The sequence below is a fragment of the Ailuropoda melanoleuca genome, chromosome 12 (assembly GCF_002007445.2).
Source record: "Ailuropoda melanoleuca isolate Jingjing chromosome 12, ASM200744v2, whole genome shotgun sequence".
NCBI lineage: Eukaryota > Metazoa > Chordata > Mammalia > Carnivora > Ursidae > Ailuropoda > Ailuropoda melanoleuca.
The window spans coordinates 67,962,742-67,974,845 of NC_048229.1; the positions used below are offsets into that span (position 1 = coordinate 67,962,742).

The 12,104-nt window shown below is 55.9% G+C and overlaps 1 protein-coding gene across 1 annotated transcript; it reads left to right on the forward strand.

Moving 5' to 3' along the window:
- The first annotated feature begins 1,064 nt into the window (after positions 1-1,064).
- On the forward strand, positions 1,065-12,104 carry TLE7 (TLE family member 7). The gene is made up of 11 exons (XM_019801511.2): positions 1,065-1,185; positions 1,875-1,961; positions 8,539-8,945; positions 9,089-9,111; positions 9,287-9,345; positions 9,684-9,896; positions 10,006-10,247; positions 10,445-10,586; positions 10,716-10,869; positions 11,417-11,490; positions 11,806-12,104. The coding sequence occupies exons 3-11, from the start codon at positions 8,635-8,637 to the stop codon at positions 11,908-11,910; spliced, it is 1,323 nt and encodes a 440-aa protein (XP_019657070.1). The 5' UTR covers positions 1,065-1,185; positions 1,875-1,961; positions 8,539-8,634; the 3' UTR covers positions 11,911-12,104.

A 12,104-nucleotide genomic window follows, 5' to 3' on the forward strand; every position in this document is an offset into this window, starting at 1 on the left:
AGAACTCAAGGCCCTTCCCACCCAGGTGGTCCCTGAGGGTTTTCACCCTCTCTGTAGGTTTGTTACTGTCCAGGACAGATCCTCTGTTCAGATCCTAAGGACAAGAGTAGGAAGAAAGTTAGACATGTGCAGAGCCTCATGAAGTCACAGGGGTCCATCACCTGGTAGTCCTGCCATCTTGTATCTTCAGTGCTCATGACTCCAGCCCAGAGCTGCTTGGGTCCAATGAAAGCCTTACCAGTAACAAAGGAACCATGGCACTGGAGACCTCTGTCCCCTCACAAAAGCTCTTCTTTTTTTCTGAACTGGAGCTGTTGGCGTGGAATGGCCAGGATTAAATAAAGCCTTTCTCCCTTAGTCCCAGTCAGTGTGTTCTGTTCCTACAGCACAGCCTTGCAGCTTGGCCTGTCACACTGGAAGGGCCCTCAGAGAACATCTGGTCCTTCCCTGTCCAGGTCAGGAGCGTAAATTGCTGTGTCCAGATCAGAGGAAAATGTGGCCGCCCAGCAGGTCAGGGGACAACCTGGGGAGAAAGGCCAAATTAGGACAAGGTTCCAGTGTCATCTGGGGGACCAAGAGGCCTAGCACAGCTACTCCTGGGCTGGCATGCCTCTCCTGGCACTGGGGCTGGGGGTTGTGAGAAGAGGGTGCTGGACCTCAGCTTCTGAGGTCCCCACTCTCCCCCACACCACAACCCCATTCTGTGTGCTACCCTGTCTCTTGATAGGGAACTGAGGATACCCTTCCCCTTCCACAGGCCAAAGCTGACCAGTGCTGGGGAACCGGAGATGAGGCGAACCTCAGCCTTCTCCCCGAGTCTCCAGTCTACGGGCTGGGAGAGCTCCCTGCAGTCCCTTCCCCCAGCTCTCAGGCCCGGGCGCTGCACGGACCACGTGGGGTCCCCAGCGAATCCAACTCGTCCCAGGATCCCGGGGCTCTAGCCCTAGGTCTGAGACCGCTCTGCTGGGCCCTGGCTCGGCCGCCTGTCCTCAGGCAGCCGGCCCCCAAGCCTCCCTTCTGTTCCAGCTCTCCCTGCCACTGCTTTGCCAGGCCCGGGTGGCTCCGGTGATTCTGCATTGTGACCCCCCACCCCCTGCCAGCCACCGAAATCCCACCCGAGCTCAGCCGAAGCCCAGCCACCAGCAGAAGTCGCGGTGCTCAGCCGACTTCCTCCAGCCAGCCACGGTAAGGGGCAGTTAGGCCACCCGTTCCGCATGTCGGCCACCCGCCTTTGGCCTGCGAGTCCTTGGCCCACGTGCTCCCAGGGTGGGGACCCGAGGCTCTGGATCCCAGCTGCCCTGGGCCACCGCGCGCGGCGTAGGGAGCCAGGTGGCTGCCTTCTGCGGCCGCTTCACTCCCCGGCCGGCTTGGGCGTGCGCCTTCCCGCCTTGGCACTGTTTTGGCCTCTGTGCGAGAAGGGGCAGGGGCGTCGGGCCTGCGCGCGTCCAGGGCCCTGCGACCTGCACTTGGGCGCGAGAAACCATTGGCAGCCAGTGGTCGCCAGCCCTCGGCCCCCTGCTGCCCCCGGTGGCCGGTTCGCTCCCTGCAGGGCGCGAGACGCCTGGGCCGCTCTCCCGAAGCGGCGGGAAGCCCAGACCCGCCACTGTGAGGCTGCCCGGCCCCTTAGCCTCGGGACGGCTCCTCCCTGCCCTGATCCCGAGGGTGTCCCTGGAGCAGAGTCCTGGGGCAGCCGGGTCTGAGCTCTTGGTGAAAAACTGTCCTGGGGATCCGCCGAGGTTGGGGGTGGGGTGGACATGACCTTAGACGCCAGGTAGGGCGGGGTCCGAAGTACCCTTAGAACGCTTAGGACAGCGCGTTGCAAACTTTTCCAGCAGTAAATCCCCCGACTCATCCCACCCCCTCCCCCCGCCCAGGAAATCTTAGAGGCGCATATTGTAAACTCCAAAGTAGAGCTGCTGTGGAAGACTGTGAGGCCCGAGAGTCAGGGACCTTCTTGGAAGGTAAGAGGGGGATCCAGGACGGAAATTGGAATGCGTTCCGCAGGATCCAAGCGTTCCACGCAGGGCCACGGCTGTGAGGTGGGTAGGAAGGACAAGAGATGAGGGAGTTGGGAGCCACAGCCGGGCTCTGCTGGGAAGGGCACACAGTAAAGAATGGTGAATTGCCCCCCGCCCACGGCAGTGGGGGAGGAGTTAGCGCAGGGACCAGGTAAACAGGGAGCAGGGGTTTAGCCATGCTTTGCCGTGTCCCTTCTGTCCAGAAGGCTCTCCCTGCCTTCAGACTGAGCTGAGCCAAACACCACATCCCCCTTGCTGGCCTCCCTGGTCTCCTTAGCCAGCATTGGGTGCCCTGTGCTGTGTCCTCCACCAGCTCTCTGAGACCTCTACCTGAAGTGGCTGTTTTACGACCTTACCCTGTGGACCACGAAGTCTCTGGGGGGTAGGGGATGGGAGTGGGGGCCTTGATAGTTGAATAGTTTCAGCTGAGCGGATAAGGTTAGTGAGTCAGTAAGGGAAGGAGTGTTTCGTGCCTGTGTTTATATGGCTTATACATCTTCATCAACAACGGATGTCCAGGTGAATTCCCGGGGAGGCTCTAGTGCTGAAAGAGAAATAAATTCCCGGGGTTGGGGATCCATCCAATGAGCACAACCAGCAAGCGCACGGCTTAGGAGCGCAAACGTCTTAGAATTGGGTTACTCTCCAGTTTCCCACCAGAGGGCGCTCCACCGCCCAAATAAAGATCTGGAGGCTGAAACTCTGATGGTGATTCAAGCTCGGGGCTCAGTGTTTGCCCACCGGGTGCTGCTGCGCACCCCGCCCCCAGCTGCCATTTGACTATAGCTGGCCACGGTGTCTGGGGGCAGGGGTACCTGCAACCGGCTGGCTCTAGTCCTCGGAGCAAAGGTTAAGAAAACCACCACTAAACTGCCTGGTGTTTGCTGGATGAAGGAAGAGGATAAATGCTGTGGGAAATTGCAAGGCCTTCAGCTTCTGACACAATGCCAGTTTTTATTTCTTTATTGTGGTAAAATGCACATAACATAAAATTTGCCATTTTAACTATATCAAAGTGTCTAATTCAGTAGCGTTACGTGTGTTCACACTGTTGTGTACTCATCACCACTATCTTGTTTCAGATATTTTTCATCACCCCAAAAGGAACCCCCTATTAAGAAATCACTCCCTCATCCCCAGCCCCTGGCAAGCACTAGTCTGCTCTCCGTCTCTGTGGGTTTGCCTGGATAATTCGTGTTACGGAATCAGACAATATGTGGCCTTTGTGTCTGGCTTCTTTCACTTCGTGTCATGTTTTCAAGGTTCATTCATGTTGTAGCATGAACTGGTACTTCATTCCCTTTTATTGTCTGGATATACCACATTTCGCTTATCCATCCGTTGACGGACACTTGGGTTGTTTGCACCCTTTGGCTGTTGTGAATCATGCTGCTGTGAACACTGGTGTAAAAAAAATCCGTTTGAGCCTCTGTTTTCAATTCTCTCAGGTATATACCTAGGTGTGGAATTGCTAGGTTATATGGTAATTCTGAGTTTAACTTTTTGAGGAACTGCCAGACTGTTTTCCACAGGGGCTGGACACGTTCCCACCAACAGTGCCCAGGCATTTCAGTTTCTCCACATCCTCACCAACATTTATTAGTGGCTGTAATTTTTGTTGTTGTTATATCCATCCTAGTGGGTGTGAAGTGGTATCTCGTCATGAATTTGATTTCTATTTCCCTGATGACTACTAATGTTGGGCAGCTTTTAACTGGTGTCCAGACTCCAGTCTTGCCCCCTTCTATCCAGTCAAGAGCAGGCCAAGTCCTTTCAAAACCCAAGTCTGATCCTGTCTTCCCCAGCTCAGAACCTTTCAGGGCTCCCTAGACTGGAACATACATCCCCACCCTCCCTGCCTCCACAACACACTCTCCGGGCTCCAGCCCCTAGAAAATTCTCCCAGTTGTTAAAATACACTTCTCCAAACCTTTGCACCTGCTATTCTCTCTACCTAGAGTATTCTCCTATGCTGTCCTCCATCCCACTTCCCCCACAAATGCCTCTCATTCTTCATGTCGCAGACCTCACTGACCCTTCATGACCTTTCGCATATGGTGTGTCCCCCTTCTCTGTGCTTGCCTGTCACACCCTCCCTAACTCCATCATGTCACTTTCCACTCTGATTTGTAATTCACAATTCAACTGTCGGTTTCACCCCAAAGACTGAAATCCACAAGGGTCAAGGCCAGGTTTGTAGGCTCAGCCCTGTGTCCTCAGAGCCCAGGGCAGCAGGGGTGCAATCAAACTGTGCTCACTGGCCACTTGGAGGGAAAAATGATGGGTGAGTGGGTGGGTGCACAGATGCATTTGATTGAGGTTCTGGACCCAGTTTGTCTCCTCCACCTGGGAGCTCTAGCCCCACCTGTGGTTCACACATTTTTGGTCCCACCTGTGGGCCACCAAACCTGGGACAGCCTGGGCTCAAGATGGGTGCCTCCATCCACGGGCTCTGCTGAGGGACAATAGGGCAAAACTGTCCTTTCCTCATCTAGGTTATAAATTCCTTTTGTGGTCATTTCCCCTTTCCATCTTAAACTAAACTCCTTCTATGCCCTTGACCTCAACCATTCCCAAGACCACAGGGGTCTTCCTTTGTCGCTTCTGTCCCTCCCTCCCCAGCCTCCTGAATATCTCCCACCTGCTTCCCTCTACCCTCTCACAAACACTATGGTCCTGTTTCCCTTCTCTGCAAGACCCTCTCCTGAGTGGTCTCCAACCTTAGCTCACATTGTAATCCCAGGGGGAGCTCTGAACCATCCTGACGCCCAGTCCGCAGCCCTGCTGCTAGGAATGGGGAGGGCAAAGATATCTGAGTGCAGGTAAGCACCCGGGGGACTTTAACTTGCCTGTGAGCTTGAGAACCACTGTTCTTGACACCGTACCCCTCAGAGGCTGCCCCATTTCTTTTGTTCAAATGTCTCAGTTGAGTACTCTGTACCCCCACTTGTGTTCTTCTCAATGTCTGACAACTCAAATCTTAGCATTCCAGGGTCTGGCTGAAGAAAGCACAGAAGGCACCCCCTCCAGGCTGCTGAAGCCAACTGGCCCCCTGTTCCTGGCACCCTCCTTCTCCCTGCAGCCCACAAGAGCACCGTGTGGGGTTGTGTGAACCTGGCCTCAAACCCTAACTCTAGCCCTTCGTTGCTGTGTGATCTTTAGCAAGTTATTTAAGCTCTCTGAACCTCGTTTTCTTTAAACATGACTTCCCTCCTGGGGCAGCTGAAAATAGACAGCAATAACCTAGAAATGTGTGCCCAGTGCCCTGCAATACAGCTTATTAGGATCCAGACCCTGTGCCCCTTCTGGCAACTCTCTCCGCCATCGGAGAGAGGGGTCCTTCCACCAGGAAGGTCTCTCTCACCTCTTTTTCTTTCCTTTTCCTCAGACCCCTAAGAATTGCTCACCCTTCCTGGGCATTTACTTGAAACCTGGCCTCGTCAAAGCCCTATTAACCTCCAGGTCTGACCCCAGCTTTAGGAAGGATGTCATCTTGTCCTCTCCATTTTACGGTGGAGAAAACTGAGGCACTGGCTGGCAACTTGTCAGAGCTCATGCTGCCTGGGAAGTGGCAGGCCTGGGCTTCAAATCACAACAGTTTGATGGAAGGGTTGGGCTCCTCCCTGCTGGGCTGGCCGCCCCTGAGAGGCCCAGGCTTGTGTCCTGGACCATCTGTGTTCCTTGTAGCCCTTTCGAGACACTGCTAGGTTCCTAAACTTCACAGTCTGGGTCCCCGCCCCACGCCTACAGAATCAGGGTCTCTGGGGTGGGCCCTGCACTCCAGGGGATTCTGATGAGTGCTCAAATGTGAGAACAGCCCGATGAGACAGCCACTGAGAAGAAAGGCCTCCCTAGTCTTCCCTTTCAGAGATACCCGTGAAAGAGGAACGGTCACAGAGCCAGGCTCATTCTGGGCGACGAAGGTGGCCCCCCTCTCCTCCCATCATAGCCCATAGTGGCCTCAGCCCACGCCAGCCTTCAGCCTAAGGGGACGCACCGGGAGAAGAGACTGTGCAGTGGCTTTTGGGGACAGCTCGGCCAGCTCCCCGTCTCTGCACAAACACTGGCTCTTGGGGGCAGCCTGAACCCGATCCAAAGGCTTACTCTCTAAAGCTTTCTCACTCCATCTTGCCTCCTGGCCATGACTTTCCTTGGCAGACCCCCGTCCCTTCCCTCTCCCAAGGACAGGGGGCTAATTGGAAAAGGCAGGTGATGGCCACACCCGGGAAGACACCTGACCCAGGTTCTGACCCGGGGCTTGATTATCAATTAGGCTGAAGTTTAAAAATAGCAGCCCTGCAGGGGAGGGGGCAGTGCTTGGGTGTGGGAGGGAGGGTCCCTGCCCCGGTTAGGTCTCAATTTGCGGCTTTCTCTTCTCCGGGGTTTGACTTTCTGCCTTCAGGGGTGAGTTTGCTGCCATGGGGGGGATTGGTGAGGGCCTGCCTTTCGGGCAGGATGAACACCCCCCCTCCCCCCGGCCCAGCACTAGCATTCTGTATGGAAGCTTGCACAAGAATTGCCTGGTAAGGGGAGGGGTCTCTGCATTTCCATCTCTGGGGAGAGAGCAGAGGGGTTTCATTGATACTGACTCTTCCTTCTGGCTTTCTCTAGAAAGCCTTGTTGTATTGTTAGGGTGAAATCCTCTTCGTTTGTGAGATCCTGGCTAAATGGCTTCACTGCTTTACCCGAGGGTAGCTTGCCTGTCCCTCCCTGCCCAACCTCATCATCCTTGGGGGGTGTGTGTGTCCGTCTGTCTGTCTGTCTGTCTCTGGGCATCCCCCCCTCCCCTAGCAGGGCTGGGCCAGCCCAGGTCGCCCATTTAAAGGAGCCTGATGCATGTTAAGGTGAATTTGTTAAATTGTTTAAACAAATAACTAAGCATCACGAGGACCTCAAATTATCCTATGGGGGAAGATGAGAAAGGAGGATTTGGTCCAGAAAGACTCAGGGTTTAGCAATTTCAAATTCAGATTCAAACAGCCACACCTGTGCAGAAACTATACCAAGGTCAGTGGGGCAGAACTTCCCTCCTCCTTGCAGGTGTGGCCATCTGCATTCCCAAAGGCAGCCACTCCTCCCCGTTTGTTAATGTGCATACAAACACATGCAAAGATAGGTTCTAATTGCCATCCTCCTCTTACACCAAAGCTGCGTGTTCACTTTGTTCTGAACCTTGGATCCAGTCCTCCCCTCGTTCACACACCTTGGAATTTTCCTGATCCTCCATGTGCCCTTGTTCTAACAGCTGCATCCTATTCCAGGTGGTGCACCTCCTGTAACGTCTCCCCAGGCCCTTCTTGTGGCCTCGGGATTTGTCCAATCATCTGCTGTCACACATGGCGCTTTGGCTGGAACATCATGTTGGCTGTACTTAAGTGTTAGGTCAGAGGGCAACCGAATTTGTATCCACAGTGGGTGTTGGGCTTCCTTCCCACGGGGAGGTTGGAAAGGAGACTGTTCAGAGCCAGACCTGAGCAGGGTGGGTGGGGAGGGGGGGAGATTTTGAACCTTTCCCCTGTGCTTTCTAGTTATTTCCTCCCCTGAGCTTCGGTTTTTAAAATCTGTAAAATGCGGGTCAGAGTTGGGAGGGTGCAGTGGGATCAGCTAACCAAACCAAGTGTTTGGTTCAAGGACAGATGTAGAGCGAGAGCTCAAGGTGTCGGAGTAGTGGGGTCTGGCTGTACAGCTGCCCTGCATCGTCTCTAGAGCAGGTGGGGAGGGTGGGGGTCTTGGAGCCAAGGATTGAGCTTGGTCATCAAGGCACTGGTTCCATAGGGAAGATCCCCTCCCCAGCCCCACGCGTTGTTGTGTCCCTGAGCTTCTGTGCTCCATTGTGGAACGCTGGGTCTCCCCCAGCCCCTTTCTAGGGCTCCCTGGGCAGCCTGGAGGAAGAAGGCATGTGGTCTGCCTTGCATCCTCAAAGCTCTGGTCCCTCGCATGGTCCACAGATGAATGCACTCACCGCCGTTGAAGGAGGGGTGCCGCCAGCCTTCCATAATGCTGTGTGTTCTACACGCCTGCTTCCATTCAGTTCTCTTAATTACCCCGTAGGGTGGGAGAGACGAATATCCCCACCAGCCAACCTCTCCATCATGGTGGGACCTTGCTCCATCCAAACAGAACCTCATGTTTGCATGACACCTCCGGGTTCTTCCATGCTGCCCCCTCAAGGCAGAGAAAGAGCCTGTGATGTGAGTGGGGTTTCCTGTTGCCCCATGTTTACGCTGGGGATGAGCTCCCAGTGGAGAGGTATGCTGCCAGACTCCAGGGTGACTTTGATTTTGTAGGGACTGGAAATGCCATCTGTGTGTCTGGAAGGAAAAACATAACACCTGCTACTAACGTCTCAAAATGTCTGTGACACTTTCACCCTTGACACATCACTGTTAATATTTAGAATAAAACACTGGTCAGCAACGAATCTTCTGAATCCTCTTGCTAACAGGTGTGCTCAGAGCCTTGTAAATGGACCCCAGACAGTGCGCATCTGTGTATCTGCATGTGTTCTCTCTTGCTGCAGGGGCTCAGGACGAATTGGTCGCCCAGGCGCTGTTTGATGGGCTCCTTTCTCCAGCCCCAGAAGCGGGTGGCTCAGGGACTTCATTGATCTGAGAACATGAGTAGAGAGAAGGAAGAGGCGTTGTTTAGTATACTCAGTATTTATGATGAAGCAGAGGAGAGGAGGAACGTGCCAGAAAGCTCTGGCATTTCCTCCCAGCATGAGCACCAAGCAGAATCCCACCTGGAGGGGGTGTATGGGATGTCCCAGCAGCCCCCCAGTTCCCTGACGCAGCATGGCCTGGTTTATCAGGAGATGACCACTGGGACCCCGCAGCACTGGGTCCCCCAGACTCCAGGCACATCTGAGCTCCAGGCCACTTGGCTCCCCCAGGCGGGGCCAGAAGCAGCAGCAGAGCTGGACCCCAGGTAGGTCTTGCTTGAACCAGACTGGGGGTGGGAGGGGGCAGCTGTCCTGGGGAGAGAGGGTCCTAGCACAGAGTTCTCCAGATCACACTGTGTCCCCCTGATCCCCCCCGATCCCCCCCCCCCGCCCCGTCCATGTGTCATAGCTTCCTGCCAGGACCCGAGTTTGGTAAGTCCCAGCTGGGATGTGTGGGCGGGGAAGGTGGCAGCCCGAGGCGGGCCTCGGATGGGGGACCAGGTGCCAGGCCTGGTGTTGGGAAAGCAGCCGTCTCCTTGAATCCTGCGGTTCTCTGGCTGTGGGCCTCCCTCTCTGTGAGCGGGTGGGCGGTGATATTTCCCTGCAGGCCGGCCTTGCCCTTCGCCTCCGCCCAGTGAAGAAGTCTGGTCATTCCTCAGGGCATTTGTAAGTGTCTTATTTTTTCTACACTTGGGATCTTTGCCTTCCTCGCTACCCCAGACAGGACGCTAGTAAGGAAAGGGGAGGGCATGCGATGTGTCCTCGTTCTCTCTGCCATAGCTGGGGGGTGTCCTGCAGCTCCCCGCTTCCCTGGAATTCGGCTGCCCTGCTCTCACCAGCACTGTGTAGGGCCTTTAGGGCTCTGAGCCGGCGCACAGCATTGTGTCAGAACATCGGGTGAACAGGCAGGAGTTCAGTCAGAGGGCCGGGTAGGCGCTCGCCCATGGATGACGGTAGGCCCCGGCTGTGCCTTTGGATGGGCACCCGCTTTCTCCTCTCCCCAGCCTCCTGTTCCAGATGAAGCGGTGGTCAGGCAGAGGGTCCCCCGGAGGTGCTGGAAGGTTGGCAGGCTCCGCCACGGAAAGAAAGTCTACGCCATTGCCATCAGCGGCTCAACTCACCACGTGTACACGTGTGGCCACGGCTACATTAAGGTCTGGGACGAGAGCGCCCTGCATGCCCGCAACAAGGCCCCGCAGGCCCAGCTGGACTTGCAGGTGAGGGGTGTTCGGGAAGGGCTGGGGGAACCCAGACGTGACCACTGCCGTGGGACTGGGAGCCTGGGCCTCGAGAGAGGTGACGTGAGGGCAGGAACTGTCCCTGCAGGACCATCAGAACTGTGTCCTCGCCTGCAAGCTATTCCCGGACGAGCAGCGCCTGATCACTGGGGGTCTGTCCCGGAACCTGACTCTGTGGGATCTGGCCCCCACACCCCGCGTCAGGGCCCAGCTGGCCTCCACGGGCCCCATGTGCTATTCCCTGGCTCTCTCCTCCAATGCCCGGCTCTGCTTGGCTTGTTTCAAAGGATTTGTCGAGATCTGGGATTTGCAGAACCAAATCTTGATCAGGTATGACCCAGGGGAGAGCTGGAGTGAGGTCTTGGGGAAGGCTTGTGTCCCTTTCTGGACGTCCCTCGCCCTTCTGTGCAGCAGAACTAGGTGAACCCGAGTGGGGAATAGATGTAGGGGACTCCTGGGGGCTTCCTGGTCCTGACACATTCCAGTGTTTAGCCAGTGCGTGAACCTCTGAGTTCTCTTCCCGCCAGGAAGCACGAGGTCCCTGAATATGGCTCCCGCTGTGTGGACATCGCAGGCAATAAGTTCTGGACGGGGGGTGAAGACACCAGACTCTATTCCTGGGACCTGAGGAGCTACCAGAGGTTGCAGCAGCACGATTTACGGCATGAGGTGTCTGGGCAGCCATCGGTGGGCTGAGGGCAGTCCCCGTGGCTGGGAGTTGGGGGCTGCGTTTCACGAGGGGGCGTGAATGTGGGTGTGGGCAGCTTGAAGTGCAGACTCGGCCCTGCCTCCAAACAGATCCTTAGCATTACCCACGACCCCAGCGAGGAGTGGGTGCTAGTAGGCCTGAGGACAAGCGATATCATAATTCTCCACACGCACCGGAGGGAGAAGTTTAAGGCAGTCCTTCATAAATACGTCAACCACCACAGCCTCAAGTTTGCCTCCTGTGGTGAGTGGAAGCCAGGCGACCCCTCTAGGGTCCTGTCCCACCCCAGGATGCTTGCTCCTCTGCAGAGTCTGGGCCCAGCCTTGTTTCAGGCTATGTTCCTCCCTCTCTCACCCCCAAGCCCGGCCAAGTAGACCCAGGTGTCCATTTCCCTGCCGCTCTCATCTCTGCACCCACATCCCCCTTCCCCACCACTGCCTCTCCCTCAGTGGACTGGCGCCCTGCCTGCCTTCTGTCCACATCCCTCTTCTCTCTAGCTCTCTGTAACCGCGTCTTCCTACACAGAAGAGCAGCCTGGAGACACACGCAGGCAAAAGAGGCACGAGGCCACATCTGATGGTCCTTTTGTGCAGTGGTACTGAGCACCATCCTGTGTGTGGCAGGAGGGTAGGGCCAGAGGAGGGAACGGTTTGGCTCTTGTCTCCGGTCTTTATAGATGGCAAACTGAGCCAGAGAGAGAGCTGTTCTTTCCCTAGTCACCTTGCGGATGGAGCTGGGACCGGAATGCAAGCTTGGTCTCTGGCCTCTCCACCTGCCTTTCCTTCATCAGGGAGCTATTTTGTGACTGCACTGGACGAGGCGATCCACTGCATAGCCGCACCTTCTCTACAAAGGTTGTTTCAGGTATTGGGAGGAGGGATGTGCAAACCCAGGCTCTCAGAGCTCACAGACCCAGATCCCAGGGGGTCAGGTCCCAAGGACAGTGCCGGAAAATACCTCTGGGGTGGTATCTGGCACCATTTACTAGATCCAGGGGAGTGAGGACTCAAGGTTCTGTGACCTCATGAGCTCCACTGTCAGCCCTGACACCTGCCCTGTTGTCTCCAGACCGAGCCTCAGGTCTGTCCTTGGCCTTGAAACAGCCCCAAGTGAGGCCTTCATCTGTGGTCCGTGCCTGGCCCCTGCCTATGGTCACTCTACTGGCCTCCTTCCCTGTAGGTAGAGGAGCCTACGGACGTCCTGTGTTGTGATGTGTCTTCTGACAACCAGTATCTGGTCACGGGCTCCAAGAACAGTGCCACGGTTTACCAGCTCTTGTACTGACGTTTGTGTGCCGTGTTCCTGTTGGTGACGACCCAGAGGAGGCCGGCAGGCTGAAGGGATGGCGGCCTCCATGCTCCCATAACTCCATCTGACCCTCGATGGTCGGGCCTCTGTCCATTCCCTCCCCCAGGACACACCTTGCTGTGCTCACAGGTTTTTATGATGCGGTGTAGAGGTTTTTCCTTTGTTCTTAT